The sequence below is a fragment of the Aplidium turbinatum genome, chromosome 18 (genome assembly GCF_918807975.1).
Source record: "Aplidium turbinatum chromosome 18, kaAplTurb1.1, whole genome shotgun sequence".
Classification (NCBI taxonomy): Eukaryota; Metazoa; Chordata; class Ascidiacea; order Aplousobranchia; family Polyclinidae; genus Aplidium; species Aplidium turbinatum.
The window spans coordinates 1,629,692-1,652,695 of record NC_137489.1 but is presented as its reverse complement, the minus strand read 5'-3'; the positions used below and the strand labels follow the sequence as shown (position 1 = coordinate 1,652,695).

Here is a 23,004-nt window from a genome sequence, read left to right as displayed (position 1 = left end):
TGAAAGAGCAAATGTTCTGTGTGGCCATTTTTTTCCCAGGTCTGATGTTAGTTTTCTCTCTTTACAGCTTTAAAGATTTTTATGAAATACCGGTAATGATTTCTAAGTTGTATATATAGCTTAGTTTATTAAACAGTTAGAATTGATGGACTAGTTTTCAGATGTTATGGAGATAATTGAATAATGGAAAATCAGAATCAAGCTTTTTATAATGAAAGTTTATGCATGAAATCCCAATCTCACAATTTATCGAAGCTACAAGAAGTGAAACGAGGTGGACTGAAGACATTAATCAGCTATGCACATAACATTGGTGACAGTCATGTTTATCAATATCTAAAAGAAAAAGAAAAGAGCGAAAGTAGTTGTAATGTGCATGAGGTGTGTCAAAACTTACTTGTTGTTTGCTCATGCTTGGAGTGGATGTGATACAACTTCTGCAATATATCAACAAGGTACCAATATAATCAATCAGCTTTGGTAGCAGTACATTTTAATCTTGCTTTCAGTGTTTTATATATAGTGTTTGTTACAGTGTTTTAGCCTATATATTCCCAAACTGCTTACCATGCTTGTCTGAAAGTACATTTTTACCATTTTCTGATCAGCTTTTAAAAGATATGCAAGAATTCAGATGGCAGTCATTACCAAATCCACTCAATATCATTCTAATATTGTAATACTTTTATTTGGAATGCCAATGTATGGAGTGTATGCACACATTATTTGGTGACAATGATTAATTATGTCACCTGTCTTGTTGCTTAGGAAAGCTAAAGATGTTCAATTACCTGAAGAAGGAAGAATTTCAACAATCTGCTGATGTATTTGGGAGATTAGATTCTACACGTGAGCAAATAGCTGATGCTGGAAGAGATTTGTTATTGAAAAGGTTAGTTACTGGGACTGTATTGGTGCACAGTTAATTAAATAAGAAGAAATGAAAATGTTGCTGAGTAGCCTACCAGTCTGAATGAGATTCACCGATAGTAATGCTATATTTTGTTGATCCATCAAGCTTTAGTGCAAAACCTGCCGATTCACTTGGCCAACTACAGTACGTCAAGTACATGCAGATGGTTGCAACAGCTTCCACTGTTCATCTTGAAAGATTGCCACCCACCGAAGCTGCAATTCGTTTTCATTCCTTCAGAGTACATTTGCTGGTGAAATAATAGTGCGTAGCCTAATGGAATTGTAACACAATACCGGTAATTATTTGGTATAAAAGCGTCTTTGCTCTATAGATTATACCACTTGAAGATATTTTTCAAGAATTGTTTACTGTCGGTAACTTCAAAATATTACAGCAAATTGCGCTATTAAACTGCTGTAAGGAAAAGATGCAAGTTATAGCAAAACAACTTGCGTTATAATATGACTAGCATAAACATGTGGTGTACTACAAATCAAAAATTTTATGGCAGCAAGACTTGATTTATCTAAGTTGATATAAAACTGTTGCTTCAGGTATGTCAGTGGAAGCATCTTGACACTGAAATCTTGGATCTCGCACAATGGGGATGGAAAGATGACGCAGCAGGTGCAGTTATGCCAATAAAGGCCAATTTAGATCCGGCACCAGAATGGCTATTGAACGTTGTACGATGCAAATGCAAAGAAGGAACAAAAAATCAATGTAGTACAATGTCTTGCAGCTGCAGAAAACATGGCTTAAAGTGCGTAACAGCATGTGGAGAGTGTCGTGGGGAAACTTGTTGCAATCTCAGTTGTGTACAAGAAGACTGCCCTGAGGATTGCGACATTTTGATCATGTTTCAATAAATGATCTGTTCTGCCAACAAATTAAAATCAAAATTTTACAAGTGCTCCAGTGATATTAAAAATGTTCTATTCCGTTCATATTGTACTCCAATGTATGCATGTCATCTGTGGGAAAATTATCATCAACGTAACATTAATCGCCTTCGTGTTGCCTTCAATAAATGCATTTAGAATTATACACAGTTTGCCTAAACATTATAGCGTACGTGAACATAAAGTCTTGTGCAGCATTATAACATTTGATGCATTACTTCGGAAATATGTTTTTTCTTTTGTTGGAAGATGCGAAATATCGTCTAACTCTATTGTTGCCTCCCTGATGAGGTCCGATTGCCATCGTATATCAAATTATCGTCTTCATTATAATAATTCTATGTATGCTGATATCTAGTTTTGATGGCTACCATGTCATCTGATTGTTTTTATCGTTCTGAATACTTTCAGTTCTTCTAACTTGCAACACTACCGTACCATTGTCTGTAAACTTGTAACATTAGATAGCCTATTTAGTGAGATTTTGTGCATTTGCAGTTTGTGTATTATTTCGTTGTTGTTGCTCGTTATTTGTGCATTTGCAGTTTGTGTATTATTTCTTTGTTTTGTATATTGACAGCTTTGTCTGATGCAAATAAATATTATTATTTGTGTAGCCTATTGCCCAAATTTGAGCTACCCGAAAGATTCCACTGGATAGTTGAGCTGTAGCCTACTCCTCAGACATGGCATATCCACTAGCAGTGTGAGTCGAATTTTCACCGTCGACAAGAACAATAGTTACACGCCTTGGGCACTGGCAGCAGTGGCCGAGTGGTTAGCGCGTTGGGCTCGCAGTCGAGAGCCTGCATGTTCGACTCCAGCCACCCGCACTTGCTGTTGTTTCACTGGGCAAGAAACTTTACGATAATTGCCTCTACCCAGTGATCGATTTCGAGTAATGGGTAGTACCAAATTTAAGTCATAAGTAGAGTAGACAACCGGAAACAGACCTTGCAGCGTGGGTCAGGTGTACGTCGGAAGGCGTACACCGATGCATAGCGCTCAAGTCCGCTTTCCCGCCATGCAGGATAATGATAATAAAACACGCCACGGCATAATTATGGTACTGCTAATTTGCATTCATCAAATGCTGGCATTTGCACAACAATCTAACCTCTTAGTGTAATTTATTAAGTTAAGAATCGATTTCGCTATAGTAATAGCATTATTGAAGTAAAGTTTTAATTATTGAAGTAAATTTGAATTAAAGTTTTAATTATTGAAGTAAAGTTTTAAAAAATTTTGCATTTTTTGTATAATGCCCATAATATACTCTCGCCACTTGTAGCGCTTAGTTTCGTCATTAAACCGGACCTGGGGTCAAAATGCCCCCTTGAATCATTATATGAAGCTCCGTTATGTCTAAAAACGATCTTTTAGAACAAATGTATTGGATCTGCAATTATCAATGGGCTGAGAGTAATAGGTAAGCAATTTTAATTTGATGACGTCAGAGTGCCGTCATTTAAATATAAATAATATTTTATCAAATGTGAGTTGTCTCTTTCTTATACACATAGGGAAAAAAGTTAAAAATGAGCCTAAAAACATGTGCAAAAGGAAAAATACAGTTTCGCCACTAGCGGCGCAAGGTGCTGCTTCAAAAACGGCTATAACTTTTTTTGCCAAGGGTCTCTGATTGGAGGAGAGTGAAAATCTTAATCTAGAGAAGTTAAGCTTTCCAACGATACCTAATTTGTTAAGGTCGCAATTTATTCCAGGTCTATACGTTTTATGCTCAGACTATTATTCTTGCAAGACTTAGTGCGTTGCATTCTGAAATGGCTTTGCCCGTGGTAGGATTTCTTTCAGGGGTTTTCTTTGCCTACCTTGCTTTTCATGATGAGGTAACGCAACAAGAGTGTTCTTCCCTTTTTTTATTTATTTATTTTTTACTCATATACATTGAAAAAATATTTCACTTGCCTTTTTTCTCTTCGTTTTTTTCTAGATTTAAAAAATAATAATAAGGTGTTGCAACCGTGCCATATTTCAAACTGAATGCCCTGCTTGGGTATCATGCACGTTATATTTATAAATAATATAATATGTGAATATATAACGTCTGTGTTTGTTTTGTCGCTTTTATCTTTTTTGTAAAACTCTGCTACGTTTGGTATAGGCTAGGCTATATTGTTTTTCGTTTTTTTTTTTCATCATTTATCATGAGGTTTCAGCTGTCTCGATGACCAACTGATCTTTTTGCTAGCTCCTTGTCATATGGCACATAGCCTAACAGTTTTTTTTTTCTTTTATGCTTTTATTTTCCAAGCAGTAATTTTTTCATTTCAAAGTATTCTTTCCATTTCATGACTGCATAAGAATGGTGTAAGTTTCCGGTTTCGTATACAAAACCTGGACTGTGGTTTATTGTTTGCACTCAGAGTTGGAATGGAGTTTGGAGCACTAAAGGAAAAATCTGACTTGGCGATTGTACACGTTCTTTGTGTTTAGCATGCTACCATCAAACGATTTTCAATAAAATTTTGCCCCATTGCGGTCTGATCAGCATTTCGCGAGTGCTTTCGTCAGAGCTTTCAAAACGGGAAAGGACGTGAGCAGCGAAGCGTGCGACTGCAGTCTACTACGTCACTATGGACTAGCAATCAGCTGATCGAGCAATGGTTGTACTTGTTACTGTGTATGTATGTACATGAAAACATCAGATTTCAACATCAAAACATCAGATCTCATGTTAAAACATCTGATGTGGTAACGTGGCTTTTGTTTTTGCTGTCGATACTCGATAGTGACATATTCTCGAGCAGTATTTCCACTTTTTGGTCATTTAAAAAAAATGAAAAATAAATGAAACATTGGACTTTGGGCCTTGCCAGTGCCATTGAAAACAAATTTTTGTCGGTAACTTTTTTTTGAAATGTATTCTTGAATGTTCAGTTTACGCATTTTAATGCTTAATTCCCGTTTGAAAATTTCATTTAGTAGCCTATGCCTTTGAAACAGAAGTGATAGTCACAGACTTCAGAGTGGAGCAGATCATGCAGATGTTAGGAACACCTGACTCCCTACACCTCTGTAACCTACCTGTGGCAACTTAAAATCTTCTCCATCTTCTTTTGAGTTGGTCATGCTAAGGATCGTTGTGTTGTTGCAGGCACGGTATCGCTATTCCATGCCGTCTGCTTTTACACATTTCCATATTGTTACATCTAGGATACCGTAAGGAGTAGAGATGAACCAATGGCATTGAAAAAAATTAGTGTCGGCTATTTTGTTTGAAAGTTCTTTTAGCAAGTGGTCCACGCATTGACAAACTTAATACAGTAGAATTCGCCTATAATGACTTTGGCTTTAGTGACACTTCGCCTAGGCTATATAGTGATACCTGTTGCAAAGTCCCGTTTGCAAACCATATGTTTTGCATAGAAATGACTTCGCCTATAGTGACTTCGTGTATAAGAACACTTTGCTTACAGTGACACCACATTTCTGTCCCTTGGGCTCAAAAATTTCCGTATAAGAACACTTTACGGTGTATTTCCAGTTTAAGTTGGAATCATATTTTGTCCTTATCAGCATTTGCCAGTTCTCAGCCAGCAAATCCATCTTTTTACTTTGATTTAACTTATGCAGAGGTTGAACCATAAAGGATTGATTTGCTGACTGGGTTTGAATTAAACCAACATGGGATGCGCAAGCGCATGTGCAGATACTGCACAAGTGAAGTTATCAACAACGTCATCATTTATCTATAGTGACACTTTTTCCGCGGTCTCTTCAGGTGTCACTATAGGCGAATTCTACTGCAGTTAGAAATATGCATCACCAACCACCTCACTGATTTGAATTATATTTTCTCCTATAAGCTAACCAAGCTTGATAGAAAATGGAAATAATAAGCAATCGGAGGAAAGGTATATACATATCGTAAAAAACAAAAGCGTTTGTGGTTTCAGAAGTTTACATTGAAACAGCAAAACTAAACTTAACTGGATGTCAGCATGAATTAAATTTTGCATTAAATAAGCTTTTGTTGAATATTTTTATGGGGCCACAAGGCTACGTTGATTGCTCAGAGGGAGTCGCTGCAGAAAAAAGGTTGAATACCCCTGATTTAAACCTTCACAGCGAGTGATTTTAAACATGAATTAATACCGGTACTGCACTGTAGCTCAGGATTAATCACCACTAAAGTAAATTCTTTCAGAAACTAAATTCTTTACATACCTACTAGCTTCACAATGTTGGCAAGGATTTGTTTTCGAACCAACAAATCATGTATGGATAAAGTGTGGAATCAAAAAGTCAGAAACAGTGTAAGTCATGTAACTTATATCATATATATAATACCATGCATTTAACTGTAATAAAACGTTTTTTTAATTTGTTGATATGAGAAAACCCTCAAGTGTTGTTCAATAGTATATATATGCCTCTGGTGGCAGTTTTATATTGTACCGGTAGTCTATTATACACCACTGTCGTTTATGCTTCAATGAAATATTTGTCAAAACTTGTAATTTGTTAGTTCGCACCTGATCAGTTCTTAACCGCACTGATAAAATAAATAGGTTCTTTAGTTACAGCGGGTACAGCGCTGTGGCTATGGTTATCGTATATTGTAGCCAGATACTTCGGTGCTCGAGTCACTAGCCTACAGTACGGTATGAAGTTAGGATTTTCTTCTGCTGATTCTTCAACAATTGAGCTATAAAACCTGGTTTTATTATGTTTGTAATTTAATGCTTTCTGTGTCAACTTACATCTCTATAAAGTATTTGCATGTGAGATTCCATAGACCGAAAGTGCTTTTTTGACAATTTGGATTTAAATTTGAAGCAACTCATTCAATGAAAGTAACAAGATGTGACTGTACATGCTGTATGTAGGTTCTGTGAGGTTTTTGCTGAAAGATTATCAGCACAGCATCGTATGCCTCATCCTGAATGTACCACATTAACGTTATCATAGTAACTGGTAATTGCATTTAACTCAACAAGTGATGTTCTTTGAACTTCATTTGTATGTTGTACGGTATAATATGTGTTTTTTTATTGCATCATAAATGTGTCGGCTGCATAGACGAACCGAATGTGTCATACATGTGTCGGCTGCATAGCCAAGTGGTGAGAGCGCTGAAACAGCAATCGAAAGGGCGCCGGTTCGATACCACTCATGAGCATGCAGCTGTGTCTTTGGCAGGACACTTGAAGGCATGCCTGAAGGTAGACACGAAGGTTGACTTCCTTGCCTTCCCGTCCACTTAATCTAAAATCTTCAACCACCAGGTGTAAGGCTGGATACAACGACGACGATAAAAACATGGATATATATAATTTAAGTTGAATGGTTCAATTCATGCGTTCATTTTTTATCAGTGTACTTATGGGGAGATTGGATTTATTGGCTTGGGCAACATGGGAGGACCTATGGCAATGAACCTTATCAAGTCCAACCACAAAGTTGTTGCATTCGATGTTATGGAATCTGCAAAAAAATCATTGTCTGCCGCTGGGGCCCAGGTATGAATCCTTAAGAGACAATTTGCTTTGACCCACACCCTTTTGAGTCATTGAAGTAGTGTGTCTGCAGTAGGGTGTAACACTTTACACACTTTTTTTACAAATTGTTGCTGGCTAGTTATTGTGGTTTGCAAAATGACCTAACTTGATCAAGGGGGAAAAAATTTTTGAAAAAAAAAATCGTTTAAGCAGGCCACGCTCCCCATTTTTGTGGCAAAACCCCAATAACCCCACTATTTGCTATATCTCATCCCGCGATGAAGGTAGAGAGCTAATTTTGCCACCAAAAGATGCAGAATATGAAAGTTTATATCCAACTTATGAATGTACCATAGCCCTAAACCCTTTAGTTTTTTCTATAATTGAGAATAACTGTTTTTGACAGTAAAATTGCATCTTTCGTAACCAAATGCTTGTTTTTCAGATCATGGCTCAGACGAATGTCATTAAGCCATTACAGATAGTCTTTATTCAAACTTACATCTGTGTAACTAGTACAGTCATTGAACAGAAGACAGTTTGTTGTTCTCAAACTTTTTCACAGAATTGAATCAGTATAATTTTACAAGTTTCCTTCACCAATTATACAGCACTGTGCACTGGTATACAAAATTTTATGATGTTTATCTCAAAATTGATTACATAGATGTAAGAAGTCGAATAATGAATTTTCCCCAGGTCACCAAAATAATGCTTTTAAGCTGGCTAAGTAATTACATCAGGTTTTAAAACTGCTGGTTTTAAATATCACATCAAAATATACTCAGCAATATGTCTGTGATAAAAGCTCTTTCGACATTACTTAAATGTAGGCTATATCCTTTATTTACAGGTTAGAGGTTATAATAAAAAGCTATTACACAATAAATGCCACGTCAGAGTATTCTGAGCAATGTATCTGTAATGCAAAAGTTACAAAATTATGCTGTTTGCCAACACTACATCATGTAATTAGGATATTTTCGGAGGCAGCATGAGTTGAAACTTGGAAAAGGTCCCAATTTTAAGCCTACTGTCTCTGATGTTGCAAGTCTTGTAGAAGACATTTGCCAAACTTGGGTTTTCCCAAACTTAGGAAGTGTCTTGTTAACATCTCAAAGAATTAAAGAAAAGATCAAAAGCAGTTTAAATCTTATTTCTAGTTTGAAGGCACAACCAAGGAAGAGACTCGCATCTCCAAGCTACTTGCAAAAAATTGCCAGTTTTGAAATATAATGTAATGAGCTATTTGACATTTGCTCGTGTAAAGGCAAGTTTGCATTTGACAGTACCATCAATGAAAAAGATATCCCCTGCACACTGCACAGACCATTGGAGAACAAAGGTTATTTGCTCTTGTCCAATGTCTTCAAGAGTTCATTCAAAAGAGCTAAAATTTCTTTTAGATCAGCACTCAGAACGTAACATGGTGATTGGTGGTGTTGATGTGGCTGTCAGTCGCAAAAATTTGAAGCAAATGCAAGACAGAACTTGCCATAAACACGCTAGTGATGAGTTTGATCTTACTAGTAACAATATAATAATGAATTAGAGACATCTTCTGAAGAGGAAATGCCCAAGTCATCATCTAGTGAATTGAATGTATGAGTGGCAGTGAAGAGGAAATTGCTTCAACATCATCAACTTCAACAAAAAAAGAGAAGCTTCATGAAAGCATGTAATGCTTCTGAGCCAGCAAAGAAATGCTCCATTGACCACAGTGAGAAATGGCTGAACCCAAAGACAGCTGCGCTGGGAGCACTGCATGCCAACATTGATGTATCTAGGATTTCAACAGCAAAAAAAGCAGACACCAAAGCTCTGTTGTGGTCAAACCGTCCGCTGGTGGCATTTATGGATGCAACTTCTGCATTTTCACCATGTCTGACAGCAGGGAGTAAGGATGATTGGGAAGTGTTTCGAAACAACAATACTTCTTGTGAGCGATTGATAGGCCACGTGAAGGAAACAATTAATAGCAAAAAGATCCGTGACACAAATGATGTTGACATAAAGACAAAGAGTTACATTAACAATGCATCCTATTCGCAATGAGAAATTAACAGGACAATGTACTTTGTCTAGCATGTGTTGTATAGTTTTGTGTTGATTGTTTCATGCCTCATTATTGAATAAAACATCACTGTTCTTATATTATACAGCTTACAAGTTTGATTTAAAGTTTATGTTTAATGACTGAATGACAATCGTGCAAGCCAAGATCTGAAATACAAGCATTTTGTTTCAAAAATGACAGATTTTACTCTTAAAACAGTTTTTCTCAATTATAGAAAGAAGTAAAGGTTTTAGGGCTATAGCATGTTCATAAATCGGATAGAAACTTTGGTATTCTGCATCTTTTGGTGGCAAAAGCAGCTCTCTATCTCCACCAGGATACGAGATATAGCTAATTGGGGGGTAATGGGAATTTTGCGACAAAAACGGGGAGCGTGGCCTGCTTAAACAATACTTTTTTTCCAAAATTTTTTTTCCATTGATCAAGTTAGGTCATTTCGCAAACCACAATAACTAGCCAACAAGTAAGTTGGTCGGAGTGTTACACCCTATTTCTGCAGTCTGCACACCTGTGTGTATTCTGAATGTGTAGTTAGATTTATTGTTATAAAGTTGTAGCTGACTAAATGGTGATATTTCTCCACCATTCTGATTGCGCCAGAATCTAATCAGCAGCTCTGACTTACAATGCATTGTTTTGAAAATTTTTATCTACTCTGCTTGTTTGTATATGGCACTATTGAAACAAAATAACTTAACCTGCTTGGAGGTAACTTTTATAGTACAATTTGTCCCAACCAGCGACAACCTGTAAGTGAATGTAAACAATCTAAAAATATTTAATGTAGTTTTAAAGTTTTTCATGTTGACAGATTGCGAAAACGCCAGGAGAAGTTGCAGCCAGCACCAAAGCAATTGTGACAATGCTCCCTAACAGCTCCCATGTCCTTGATGTGTACTGTGGCACCGATGGCATCTTATCACAGGTGCAGTCAGGCACCATCATGATTGACAGTTCTACTATCGATCCAGCGGTCTCAAAGCAAGTTGCGACAGAAGCAGCCACAAAGTCTGCCTCCTACCTGGATGCTCCAGTATCAGGTCAGGTTGCTTTCAAATGGAGCTGCGAGTGATAATGCACAAGACAGCACTGCAACCTACACGTTTACAATGCACCTACTGCTTTTCTAACGCTCTTATAAGTTGTGACATGCGAAATATTTTGTAAAACAGAAAAGCTTAAGTCATAGATCAGGGGTGTCCAACGTCCGGCCAGCAATATGTTTTTGTATGGTCCGCGCCTCTTGTTGCATAATGTGTTATTTTTAGCCCGCAGACACAGAAATCATTCAAATTCAACTTGCATTTTTTTTAATTAATGAAGACAGCATTTCCTCGCAGACAAAACCCGGCGAGAAAAGTTAGAATCATTGTTGTGTCATAATTACGAAATTAACTATTATTGTCTGGAATGTACAATTGTACATTAATGACAATGAGTGATACAGTCGAGTATTCATTTGCTTGCTTGCCAGCAAATTCAACGACTGCTTTCGATATTTTGCAGCAAATGTAAAAGATTATTGCTATTCACTTCATTCTACTTGAACCCTAATGAGGTTTCAGCTCACCTGCAGTTAATTGAGCTTCTCTGCTGAGTCGACCACAACATCTTTCTCGTGCCTTTTTACAAGCAGCTGAATAACAACACCTTCCAGAAATGCAAAATTTTGCAAAGAAAATGTTGAGCTTGTTCAGTTCAACTTATTTGTCGGAGCAAACGCTCTCGGTTATTAACTTGAACAAGAACCACTTGAGATGAAAGCAGAGCAACTCCCATCTAAGTGATATTTTACGCTTGTCTGGCCTACAACTAACCTGGGTAATGTATAGAAATCAAGACGTCAGTTTCATCCTTCACACTAACATAGCTATGATAGACAAAGTTTCTGGAAGTGTTAATTTTTGATAGAAAAGTAGATAACTTATCATAAAATATTTAAACCTGCAAATCGCTTCGTTGCATGAAAATGACATTAAATTACACAATATTTGCATATATGCATCTTTCTTTACGCAAACTAATTACGTAAACGCTGTTGGCCCGCGCGCACTTCTGGGCACCCATCAAATCTGGCCCGCCTGGGAAAAAGTTTGGACACCCCTGTCATAGATAGTTGCAGCCTATATAGTCATACGATGCAAAGAAAACTTTGTGAATCACTTCAATATTAGGCTGAACAATGCTGAAACATTCTCACAACCTGTCAGTGTCTAATGGCAATTACCTAGTCAATTTGCTTTGTGAACCAGCCACTGTGGTGTATCATCAATGAGTTACTGACAAATGACTCCAACAAATCATCGGTTGGTGGTTGCTCAGGTGGAGTTGGTGCTGCTCAAGGCGCAACATTGACCTTCATGGTGGGAGGACCAGATGATGAGTTCACCAAAGCCAAGTCCATCCTCCAACACATCGGCAAGAACGTGGTGCATTGTGGGGGAGTTGGTACTGGCCAGGCCGCAAAGATCTGCAACAACATGCTCCTGGCTGTGTCCATGATTGGCGTCAGTGAAGCTATGAATCTCGGGATTAAGTAGGTGCAGTTCAATTTTGAGTTACGATGACACTGTTGTGTTGTGTTAATCTTGTATTTATTTCAGAATGGTTATGAATTATGAGTAATATTTATACCATATTTTATCAACGTAATTTTTCATTCTCTATTTCTTGATGTTGATGAGTGATGTCAACATCTTGTACTATCGGCTTGTTTCAAGAATGTTGTCATATGAATGAACACGATGAGATACGAACTGTCCTTTAATCTTTACGCTTACTGGGCCTATTAGCTCGGGTATTAGGTCAATAAATTTCACGTGATTTCCTTCTAGACTCGGGCTGGATCCTAAAGTCCTGGCTGGGATAATGAACACATCCAGTGGAAGATGCTGGTCGTCAGATACTTACAACCCTGTCCCAGGGGTAATGGAGGGGGTTCCCAGCAGCAATCAATACAAAGGGGGCTTCGGGACAGCCCTCATGACCAAGGTATAGTTATATTCACTCTTAGTCATGCTGATTTTGTTTGCAAGCCACAAACGTCTGAACGTTGAGAGTTTATTGTTTCATTTTTTGTTTGAATCATAAAACACGTTTTTTGGACAAATGATACTTTATCGCACTCGTTTCTTTGACATTACGTAACCTTTCATGCTCCCTCCTTCCAGGACCTGGGGTTGGCCCAGCAAGCTGCTGGTGACATGAAGGCAGTCACTCACTTGGGAGCATCCGCACTTCAGATCTACAGACTCTTGTGCGAGAAAGGCTACAGCGAAAAAGATTTTTCCTCGATCTACCATTACTTAAGCAACGGCGGTGAAGCGTGACCGGGTGTGACGTCATCGCCTCAAGCGTTATGGAAATAAAATTATATATAATCATTTCTTTTCAAATAAAATAACGTTTTACCTATTTTTAAGCTATTTCCCGTGTGATTGCCAATCAACATAAGCACTCGATGTATCATGAGATTGTGTGCACCTCTTCGGATGAACCTCATCCCCCCAAGCATTTGTACTTTGGTTATATTTAAGTCAAAATTGTCTATTTATTGAAAAATTAACTTTCATTGTTTTAAATATCAGACGTAAAACTTCCATCAATGCGGCCAGTTTTGTAATCCCAACGTGGATCTGCGTTCTTACACAAAATGTTATCAATCGCTGGTTTGCACAAATTCGCCCCTTTACAATCGCAATAATCAATTGACTTACAATTGCAATCCTCAATCTGCATATTGCGCCATATCACTGCACATGAGGCCGTTTGCTGGTTCGTCTTCCCACGTTGTTTCCTCTTCTTCACTCCCAGCATTTTGTTTGGTCACATCATGGATTGTGACGCAATATGGATCCTTTGTGGTTGTTATTGAAACCAGCCTTTGTCAACTTAATCCAAACGTCTCCTTCCCAAATAAGTACATGTAGTCACATAATCCTCTGCTTTACAGCATCCTGTTCTAGGATGTTGCCACGTTAGAAGAGCAGGGGTGTACAGTTAATCATCGTGATGGGCCGCATTGTTGAAGGAGGCCACTGGCTTATCATTTTGACCAAACTGACCCCATTTTATGTTTTGGTGGCTTTATTTTATTGGAAGGCTTATTTTTCTGCATTGTTGTGCATCTTCACAAACCGTTAACAATTGCATTCCATCCCGCGCGATTGTGTGGCCACGAAAACTGCCTAAAGTGCGACGTTGTGACTCATTTGAAGCAATCGATGGCGTTTGTGATGAAACAAGTTCGTTTGTTTTTAATTTGATTTCCTTCATATGAATGAGCCTGAGTTATTTTGAGCAAATAAACAAAATTTATAACTATTAACTAACACCCATTAGCATTAACTTAACATTTTATAAACCTTGTTTGTACTGTATCACGAAGTTGTAGGCGTTAGCTTATGTGAAATGATTTTACTTTTCAACAGACTTTATATTTGTTTTTGCGCACATGGTTCGGTCAATTCATGGTCGTGGGTTTTGCGCTAATGTGATTATGTTGCCACTTGATCGTTCTTTTACGCCACCGTTTGGCTAACTAAGAATCGGCGGGACCGAGTTCATTGTTTTTCGAAGTTCATTCTGATTTCTGTAACTTTGTTCGTATTGCCGCAAATTTTCAGTGCTATGATTCAAAACCAAATATATTCTAACTCGCTTAACTAGCACAACCGCTTCAGTATTTGAACCATTGCGCCAACCTCACCGACAGGGTCTGCAGCAGCTGTCAGGTAACGCCAACTAGGATATTGGCCTTTCACATTGAATCCATTGGAGAGGTGGAATCATTGTAAAGACAATAGATTTTGCTATTTACTTTCATCACATAAATCCTCGGACAGGCTGGTTACGACTTCAAAAGGTCAGTTGCTTAACAGCCAGGCAAATGTTTCAACCAAATATATTTTGATAATCTCTGCAGCAATGCTTTACCTAACGTTGATGAAAAGGCACGAAGTGAAGCACTTGAACATTGGACCACGCAACTTGTGTGGATGGGTAAATGTGGTGGATCGGGAGTGAACGTCATCAGACCTTCGCTGCTTAACGACTGAGATACTATGAAGTGTATTCTACCTCTGGGTACAGTGGAGATTGCAATGAGGGTAGATCTGAAACTCTTGGGCACTGTGCGCCTCTACGGGAAGCACAGATTTAAAACTTAAGAAAACACAGGCCACGCAACGTATTCTTCTAATATTGAAAAATTGCTTCTGTCTTGAACATTTTTCCTTAAAACTAACGATAGTACGTCATAACAGTGAGCTAAGCGTGACATCATGGCAAGTAACATGAAGTAGGCCTAAATAGCTCCGAATAAGTTCAGTTTTGCTCAAGATGACCAACACGAAATGTTCAACAAACGCCTATCTGCTGGAGACTTCCAATATAATTTGAGAACTTCTTAAAAAAACTTGGAAGCTCTGAATTTCAAAACCGCGACCAAAGGTCGAAAAATTTTACTCAGATATTTACTCAAGATGTGGGAGTGAAGGAGGAAGATGCTGCTGACAGAGTGATGTGGAGGACTGCAATCTGCACTGGCGGCCCCACTTGAAGTGGAAATAAAGCCCAAAGAGGATGACTTCAATCAACACGAACCTATTGGAAATGCGGAACAAACGTGTAATGAAAGAAGTGTGGCTGTGCTTGCTACTTTAGTTTAAAAATAAATCTTAGATTAAAACGTTCCACAAACCAACCAATCTATGAGACGTCAGAAGAGGTAACATTCCGCAAAACAGGGAAAACTATAAAAGTATTTATCCAGATATGGCTCTGATTATCCGCAAAACAGCATCATGACGTCACCAAGAACCAAGCCATGGGTGGTTGTGACGTATTTGTTGCATCATTACATAGTCCGAAGTGAGCAAAGATAGGCTTGTAGAGGCGGAATGGTTACAGTTCGTCTTTAGGGTCTTCGGTTTCGCAATATTCTGGAAAACAAAAAATATTGCAAAATTTGGAGAAATTAAAATATTTTTCACTTAATTGAGCAAACTAATATAACAAGCTGCATCTTTGTGGCGGTAAACTTCCACTTCTTACACGTGGCTTCGTCAATCATTCATTCAAATAGAATATTAATTCACTAAATTATAAATATTCAAAGTTGAGGTTTTAAAGCGTCCGACCACCGCTACATTTTGAGAAAACTTTGAGGGATGAACAAATCCATACGATCGACGATAAATCATCTTACCTGCTGTGTCTGCGCATATCTTGTTCCGCGCATCAGTATGGCTGTTCTTGAAGTGGTGGAGAAGTTCATCCTCGTAATCCTCAATGATCGTTTCGCACTGAAATCAACAACATCAATGAAAGTGATGACGTGGCGTATCACGTCATCGCTCCACCGGTGACGTGGATTGCAACGACAGCCAAAACATCGCAGGTGTTTAGTTCCAGTGACATCGCAAGAAAAATGAGAATATACCATCCACTGATCACTGGACAAACAACAGCCCAGTGCCCCAGACAATAAATCAGCCGTTTTTTTTTTTTTGTGAACAACGTCTGCTGTTAACAAAAATCAATGTAATGTAAAAAACGACTGGTTTTCTGTCTGGGAAGCGGAAGACTAAGATGCCAATTGTATTTATTGCAGAGCTGCGTAGAACAGAAGCAGATGAACACAATGGAGTAGATGTAGTAGTATCATGCGACTCGTCATGTGTAATGACTAGGGAACTGTGTTGTCAAAGCTTGTGGAAAACCGTTGTAACCACCACAGAAAACCCGCATCAGGCTGAAACATGCCGTTTTATGTACCGTACAGCGTACACTTGTGAAATATCTTTGAACCGTACCGTAGTGGATGAACAAACTACACCAGGGGTCACCAAACTTCTTACTCTGAGGGCCGGATTGCTGCGAGATTAACAGCTGCGGGCCGGATGCAAATTGCGAAAAGATATAACTTACAACTATTTAGAATCTCCATTCAGTGGCGTAGGAGCATATGCTGCCGCCCCTGGCTTTCGTTGAAAATGCCGCCCCAAGTAGACTGCAGCAATTACTAAGTAGACTGAAAATCGAAAGGTTGCTGGAAAAGTTATCTCCTGCTGTGATACACTACAGGGCATCGTGCTCTTAAAAAAATATTACATCTTTTCGAATTTGGCCAAGGCTGTCCCCATTTGTGGTGGCCTAATGATAAAAACAGAACACCAAGTGGAAAAATGTACAAATTCAACATGCAACAACGAACTATAAGAACGAACAATTTTAACAAAGTCTCTATTACGCAAAAAGGCAAAGCCAAAGTCGGTTGCAAATGCCAAGGGAAGCACATGTATTGTACAGAATTGTAGTGCAGCTGTAATTTCCGCAGCACGTGGCGGGCCGGATGGAATCAGTTCGCCGGCCGGTTCTGGCCCGCGGGCTGTAGTTTGGTGACCCCTGAACTACACAATGAAAAGCGAGCAGTGGTCTACGGTCTCACCGCAAATTTGACTTTATTTGACTTTGCATCTGGTGGAGTGTCTCCTTGTGATTGAGTGTCCTGCATCAGCTGCTGGAAGTCAACATCCGAGGACATCTTCCCATCATGGGTCACCATCCGACGCAACCTGCACGGGATGCATTGAAAGTTTAACATTTCACGCACGGTATCAATGCACATCCTCATATACATATCGTTTCGAAAACAGATTAATGCATGTCGCTCTCAGTGCCAGTAACCCGAGGAATCGGAACGACATGGAGACTATCTTGATATTTTGCCTCTTGTACGATGTTGCGCCATCAGATGCATATCAACCCTTATTCCGTCACATGGGACAAAGCAAGTAACTAAGAACGTAACAATCAACAGAAGACAAGCTCACGTTTTCTTCCCCGTCTTTGGGTCTTTAGCTTCCACGTAATTGTCGGAAACTTCTTTACAAACCGATTCCAATAATTCGGTGAGATGTGACTCTGATCGTGCGTACGATTTCTATAGCATGAAATTTATCACCATCGTTATTACGCATACCGTCACGTCATAATCGAGTCTACGTGGAAATAACCAAAAAGCAATAACACAGAAGCTATTAATTTGGCATCGCGCTCAAACTGTGGCCTATAAGAGATGAATTGATAGTGAAAGTTTAAGTAGATTTGAAGTTCTTTGCAATTTCCAAAAAAGCAACACATAAAATTGTTGAAATTTTCATGCGACGACACACACTTTCCAAAATTTCTACACACCTGCACAGTACGTGTCTTTCCATTTGGATCCACCCGGTAACTTCCAACATCGATCATCTTCTTGGGATCAATCTTCTTTATGCTGTGGTCCACCTCGTCCACAATCGCCTTACAAGCTGCGATAACATCAAGGGGATAAAGATTACACTCAATGATGATGACGAAACGTGTGATGTCGAAAAAGCTAAGAACAGTCCACGCAAAAACCGCAAGGATAATTAAAAGGATATTTGGTGCAACAAAAAAGTGTGTGGCCTAGCAAAGCTTTTTGGTGTTGTGATTTGTAATCTACATTTCAGTTGTGATCATGACTGTGTACATTGTGACATCACAGAGCGTGTAGATCACATGCTATCCTAGCACCGAGTGTTCATTCTCCAGTCTTTACCACCTTATGTTGAAGGCCGCTGCAATTTGATTTTGCAAATGAAAAAAAACTAAGAAGAAACATGTTACCTCCGCAGTATAAATCCTTGTTTTTGGCTCCGTTCGTGCAGGAAAAGATTGCAAGGAAGACAAAGATTATTTCCTTCATTTTAAAACTTGGTAAGGACGTCACAACAAAACACTTACGCTACAAAATGAACACAACGTTAAAGTTTTAATATTCCAATATCATCGTACAACACTCAGTTACGTTCGGAATGGCCTGTTTCGGTGAGTCCGATCCCTTAATGGGGAATTTTTTCAATTTTTTTTTAATTATTGGGTACCGTAGCCTATATTATCATTGCCGTTTTAGGGTTAGAGGTTAGGAACTCACCGAATCGGACTCACCGAATAGTAGCAGACCCGTTACGTTCGCACGGATCGAAACAATTGGAATCACAAAGTCGCTGACAACGTTCACGTTTGCACAACACAAGAAGTTTCGGTTGCTCGTTAGCATCCACGAGCGATGTTTTCAAAGAAATATGAGAATGTCATTCCCCTGTCAAATCTAACGTCGGAAATAAAGCCGGTTATTTCTTCCGCCACCTTGTGGCAGTTCAACATAACGACCAAGGCAGTGGCTTATGTTGAAATGCAAGCGTCATCAACAGATAGAGCAATGCGATAAAAACCACAGCAAAACTGGTATTGATTCAGCATTATGAAAATATTTTTCTCTATCTTTGAATGAATGTTCCACAATACCACCGTGCCGTTGAAGTTGTGTGTGGGGCATAACCTTACAACAGGGCAGCATAGAGGATGGGGTGAGAAAGTGAAAGACATCAGTTACATTTGACCTGGTACATATCAGGGATATGGTACATATACACCCCGACATTAATTGGAAAACTTTAAATGGCAGCACTGGTTAAAGGTATCGATGTAATCCAAAGTTTGTTGACTCTTCTGTACATTGAAGTAAACAAGTAAGCTATACCCCAAATAAACCTCTTCTGCGATCTTCTTCTTCTTCATCGTGTGTCACACGGCCGTAGCCCAGAGCATCACGCAGGCTCTTGCTCTATCGTTGAACTCGGCCAATCCTGTGCAGAGCACTTTGCTTTTAGGTCAGGGCATTCGAGTAGATGTTGCATGCAACATTGTTGCATCGTTTGCTGCTGTCCGCATTTGCAACTTGTGCTCCCCATGGAATACCCCCAGTGTCTCATCAAGGTTTACATCTGCCAATACCAGTTCTTAAGCGGTTGAGGCATCGCCAATACTTCCACGGTTCACACTTTCCGGGAGGAAGGGTTTCCATGGGTGTGAGCTCCATATTGGCCAATGTCGGTCCGGCTGCCAGTCCCTTCTGCCATAGTTGAACTCGCACATTGGCGGGTTCAACTATCTTCTGCGATTATGCGGACGATTGAAAGAGAACTTCATATTGTATGTATTACTTTTTTTGTCGTATCCAGGCTTACGCCCGGTAATTGAAGATTTAGACTAAGTGGTCAGGAAGGTAACGAAGCCAATCTTTGTGTCCACCTCCAGGCATCTCTTGCCACAGATGCAACTGCATGCTCTTGAGCGGTGTCGAATCGGCGTCCATTTGAGTGCTATGCTATGCAACCAACATCACTACTAATTTTCAATAAATGAAACATGGGAAAGATATTCTACAATTCCGTTTCTTTATAACATCACCCCACGTAATAATAATGTTACCACTCTGTCTACATCTAAAGATGAATTCAATGGAAATGATTTGCCACCAATCCACGAAATTTGTTTCAAAAAGTAACAAACATAGTGAAGTTTCAATGATTTGAAGCAACAAAAATGGAGTTGAAACGATGTTTTGTTGCTAAGTCTAACCACTGCCCAAAATAACATTGTTGGAAACTTCAAACAAAAATTACTTTAAGCCACGTGTGAATCACATCTTAGTCTCTGAGAACAATAGTAACCAAACAGAAGTAGCAGCGATTGAATATGTACCTTGTCCGATTGGAAAAATGTTTCTTAAGAGACCAAAACAAATATTGTTTCTAAGCAGATAAACCAAGCTACAACACGGTTACAAAACAGATAAAGTTGCAAATGCTATCGGCTTATTAACAACATACAACAAGAGCCGAGGATTGCAGGATTTGATGAGGCTGGGCTCAATAGGCAGATGCTTGCTGGAGGTGCCTCGTGTCGGCTCTAATTATTGGATTAAATCGTCATGTGATAAGTTTTACTTGGTGTAATTAAACCGTCATGTGATGTGCCTATTTCCTTTGCCATTATTAGTTCATTCTCTTTCATTTCATGCATGTGAGACTTGTGAGTGCTTGACAGGGGATAACAATTTTAGTTTATATCTGTACTTATTATATATTACGTTAAATGCTGTCCGTAGTTTGGTTTTATTTGCTTATGGTTCAACAAAATTATCTCTCTACCAAAAATGATTCCAGGTCTTCACAAGTGTTTCACAGCACCAATCATGAAACTACAAGATTAATGATGGCACCACAGCATGGATATCATGAAGCCACGAGACATGGGCTCTATCCAAGGGGGGTGAGGAGGTGATCAACCTCCACTCATTGGAGTGGTTGGAATGACTAAGACAAGTTGAAAGTTATTGTTGAAATGACTATGACAATTTTAGCCCACTGTCCAAAAATTAACCCCCCCCCCCCTGAGTTTTAAAAGTAGATAGAGCCCCTGCCACAACATAAATCATGCCATTGTAAACTTCAAACTTTTCACGTTAACTAGAATGTTCAGAAACACAAACAAAAATAGCGCATTCAAATTATTTTCCTCAACACAAAATATGCAGCAAAGTTTTGATTGTTCAAATAACATCATGGCAAGGAATAAACTATTTCCATGAAAGCACAAGAAATTGCGTTTCAAACATCCATGACAGAGATCAAGTCCGATCCGTATCTCTTAGATCCACACAAACTGGCTGATTGAAAAATCGAACAAGTTCCAACAGTTGAAAAGATGTTAAATTTGAGCCATTTGGCAGAACTGCTCGAGGTGCATCATGATCAATTGATCATCTCCAACCAACCAATGCAGGCGAATATTTACTGGAAATTCAAAACCACATTTCCAAGAAACCATACAAAGTGCAGTAATAATACATGGTTGTCAACTTGATTGAGTTTATGTTAATTCTTTTCCGAGCAGAGAAAGCTGGTGGATAAATTGTGAAGCGTTCAGTAGTTCACTGCAGCCATAAGATACTCGCTTGCCTGATTTATTTTTCACATAGTCCATTAAGTTATGATACTCAATGTAATTTCCTCCACCAACCACAAACACAATCGCATCATTGTATGGCATTTTTGACCGACCAACACCAGGATCTATTGCTCTTGTTAACTTTGGATCAAAATAACGATAATTTTCAACTTCTGTGGATGACTTCAGCTCCATAAGGGAGTCAAGAATCTTTGTTATGGGAAGATTGTGTTTCTTCACAACAAGATTCTTTACTCCTTCCATAACAAACTGAGAGCCAGTACTCATCAAGTGAGAAAACATCCCAATAGTTTTAGTACCTCCTCCTCGAAGCTGCTGCTGGATGTTAGTCGATGGCATTGTGTATTGCTTCCATCGCTTGATGTACTGAATGGGAGTCATGTTGCAACCTGCTTGCTGTAAAGCTTCTTCAAATTGTTCCAACTTCATTTCATCGTTGCTTGGTTGACTGATAAAGTAAATCAAGAACAATCGCATCTTGTCATCTGGACTCCCACCTTCAGGGTCATTGATGAATTCCATCACAGATTTATCTGTAGTGGTTTTGCTCATCAACTTCTCTTCCATTTCAAAATACTCATCTAATTTCCTCTCTTTAATGCTGCTCAATACAGATGTAGCAATCGTAGTGTGCATATCTATTAGCCTCTTTTTTTCCAGTAGTTCAGGAAGAGAAGTCATTGCAGATGTCAACCTTGCTGTGTTATCGGATATATCAACTGGTCCATCTCCTCCAGCAAGACCCATTGCTGCTTTTAAACGCTGAACTTCTTCTTCGTGTGTCTTATACTCCTCTATTTCCTCCTGAACAGCTTGTGCCACTTCTGGGAAAGGGTTTCCCATGTGGGTCTGCCAGAATTTATCAGATTGGTTGAGGTTGTACTTGTGAGTTTTCTTAACACGAGTTATTTCTCCTTCTTTGTGGGTCTCTGTCACATTCACAGTGTTCAAGCGTAGGTCCAGCACATCATGAATCATGGCCTGGTAAGTCCATGTGTGATGCAATGGTGTTGCTAAATCAAGACTTCTGTCCATGATCAACAGCAATGGACGTTGGAAGCTTGTCATCATTTTTCCTCCCTCCCCCATGTTTGACATTGAACTGAAAAAACTGTTACGAGCATCACGCAAGTTTTCACGTAAACGTTTGTCAAGTTTTTCGGCAACAATTTCTGCTGCATTTCCAGTAGGACAGCGAATTATTGGAATGGTCCCCAAAGTAACAAATACTGAATATAAACTATCAACAATACCATCCACAATTGTCATCATTTCAAAATCTTTTAAATCAGATTTGTTTAAATTAAAATAGGAAGTATCCTCAACTTGATTTTTCAGAACAAACATGTGCTTCTCTAAGCTGATGAAATTGACATACTGGTCGAACACTTTCATCACCTGAGCATCAGCATTGGACTGCAAAGCTGCGCTTGCAAGATCTTCAAGCTTATTTCGAGAAATACCCGATATGAAGTTAAAATAGTAACTGTCGTAAAGTTGATCTCTCATATCTTGACAAATTTGTGCAATAGATTCATCACTTGGAATAACAAAGTAGATAGCAGGAACATCAGGAATAGAATCTCTATTTGTATTCAATGACAAATAAAGTGTAACTCCTAAGTCCCGAAGCTCGGCAACAGACAACAATGGTGATATTATATCCTGTCCATGTTGGTCATAGATTAGTATCTTCCATTCTGGTTCAGATGAAAACTTTCGCATTGAAGCTTGACCAAGAGAAAACATTGATTTTATAGCATAGGTTTGTTTATCTCTAATCGAAAAAGCCATGTTGAA

The 23,004-nt window shown here is 38.8% G+C and overlaps 3 protein-coding genes and 1 long non-coding RNA gene across 4 annotated transcripts; 2 read left to right on the top strand and 2 right to left on the bottom strand.

Annotated features, from left to right (window-relative positions):
- Nucleotides 1-296: 296 nt before the first annotated feature.
- LOC145787956 (uncharacterized) lies at nt 297-2,375 on the top strand. The gene is made up of 3 exons (XR_014291461.1): nt 297-455; nt 769-892; nt 1,471-2,375. It is a non-coding gene; the product is annotated as an uncharacterized LOC145787956 (long non-coding RNA).
- A 3,494-nt stretch (nt 2,376-5,869) lies between these two features.
- Nucleotides 5,870-14,027, top strand: LOC145787736 (3-hydroxyisobutyrate dehydrogenase, mitochondrial-like). The gene is made up of 6 exons (XM_082599542.1): nt 5,870-6,098; nt 7,161-7,304; nt 10,172-10,400; nt 11,683-11,896; nt 12,195-12,351; nt 12,531-14,027. The coding sequence occupies exons 1-6, from the start codon at nt 6,024-6,026 to the stop codon at nt 12,687-12,689; spliced, it is 978 nt and encodes a 325-aa protein (XP_082455668.1). The 5' UTR covers nt 5,870-6,023; the 3' UTR covers nt 12,690-14,027.
- Nucleotides 14,028-14,223: 196 nt separating this feature from the next.
- LOC145787737 (protein canopy homolog 2-like) lies at nt 14,224-18,129 on the bottom strand. The gene is made up of 6 exons (XM_082599544.1): nt 18,016-18,129; nt 17,560-17,675; nt 17,196-17,305; nt 16,811-16,937; nt 15,569-15,665; nt 14,224-15,302 (listed from the first exon to the last, which is right to left on the bottom strand). The coding sequence occupies exons 1-6, from the start codon at nt 18,092-18,094 to the stop codon at nt 15,265-15,267; spliced, it is 567 nt and encodes a 188-aa protein (XP_082455670.1). The 5' UTR covers nt 18,095-18,129; the 3' UTR covers nt 14,224-15,264.
- Nucleotides 18,130-18,133: 4 nt separating this feature from the next.
- LOC145787735 (sec1 family domain-containing protein 1-like) lies at nt 18,134-23,004 on the bottom strand. Its single transcript, XM_082599541.1, has one exon. It carries the CDS (start codon nt 22,996-22,998, stop codon nt 21,106-21,108), a length of 1,893 nt encoding a protein of 630 aa, XP_082455667.1. The 5' UTR covers nt 22,999-23,004; the 3' UTR covers nt 18,134-21,105.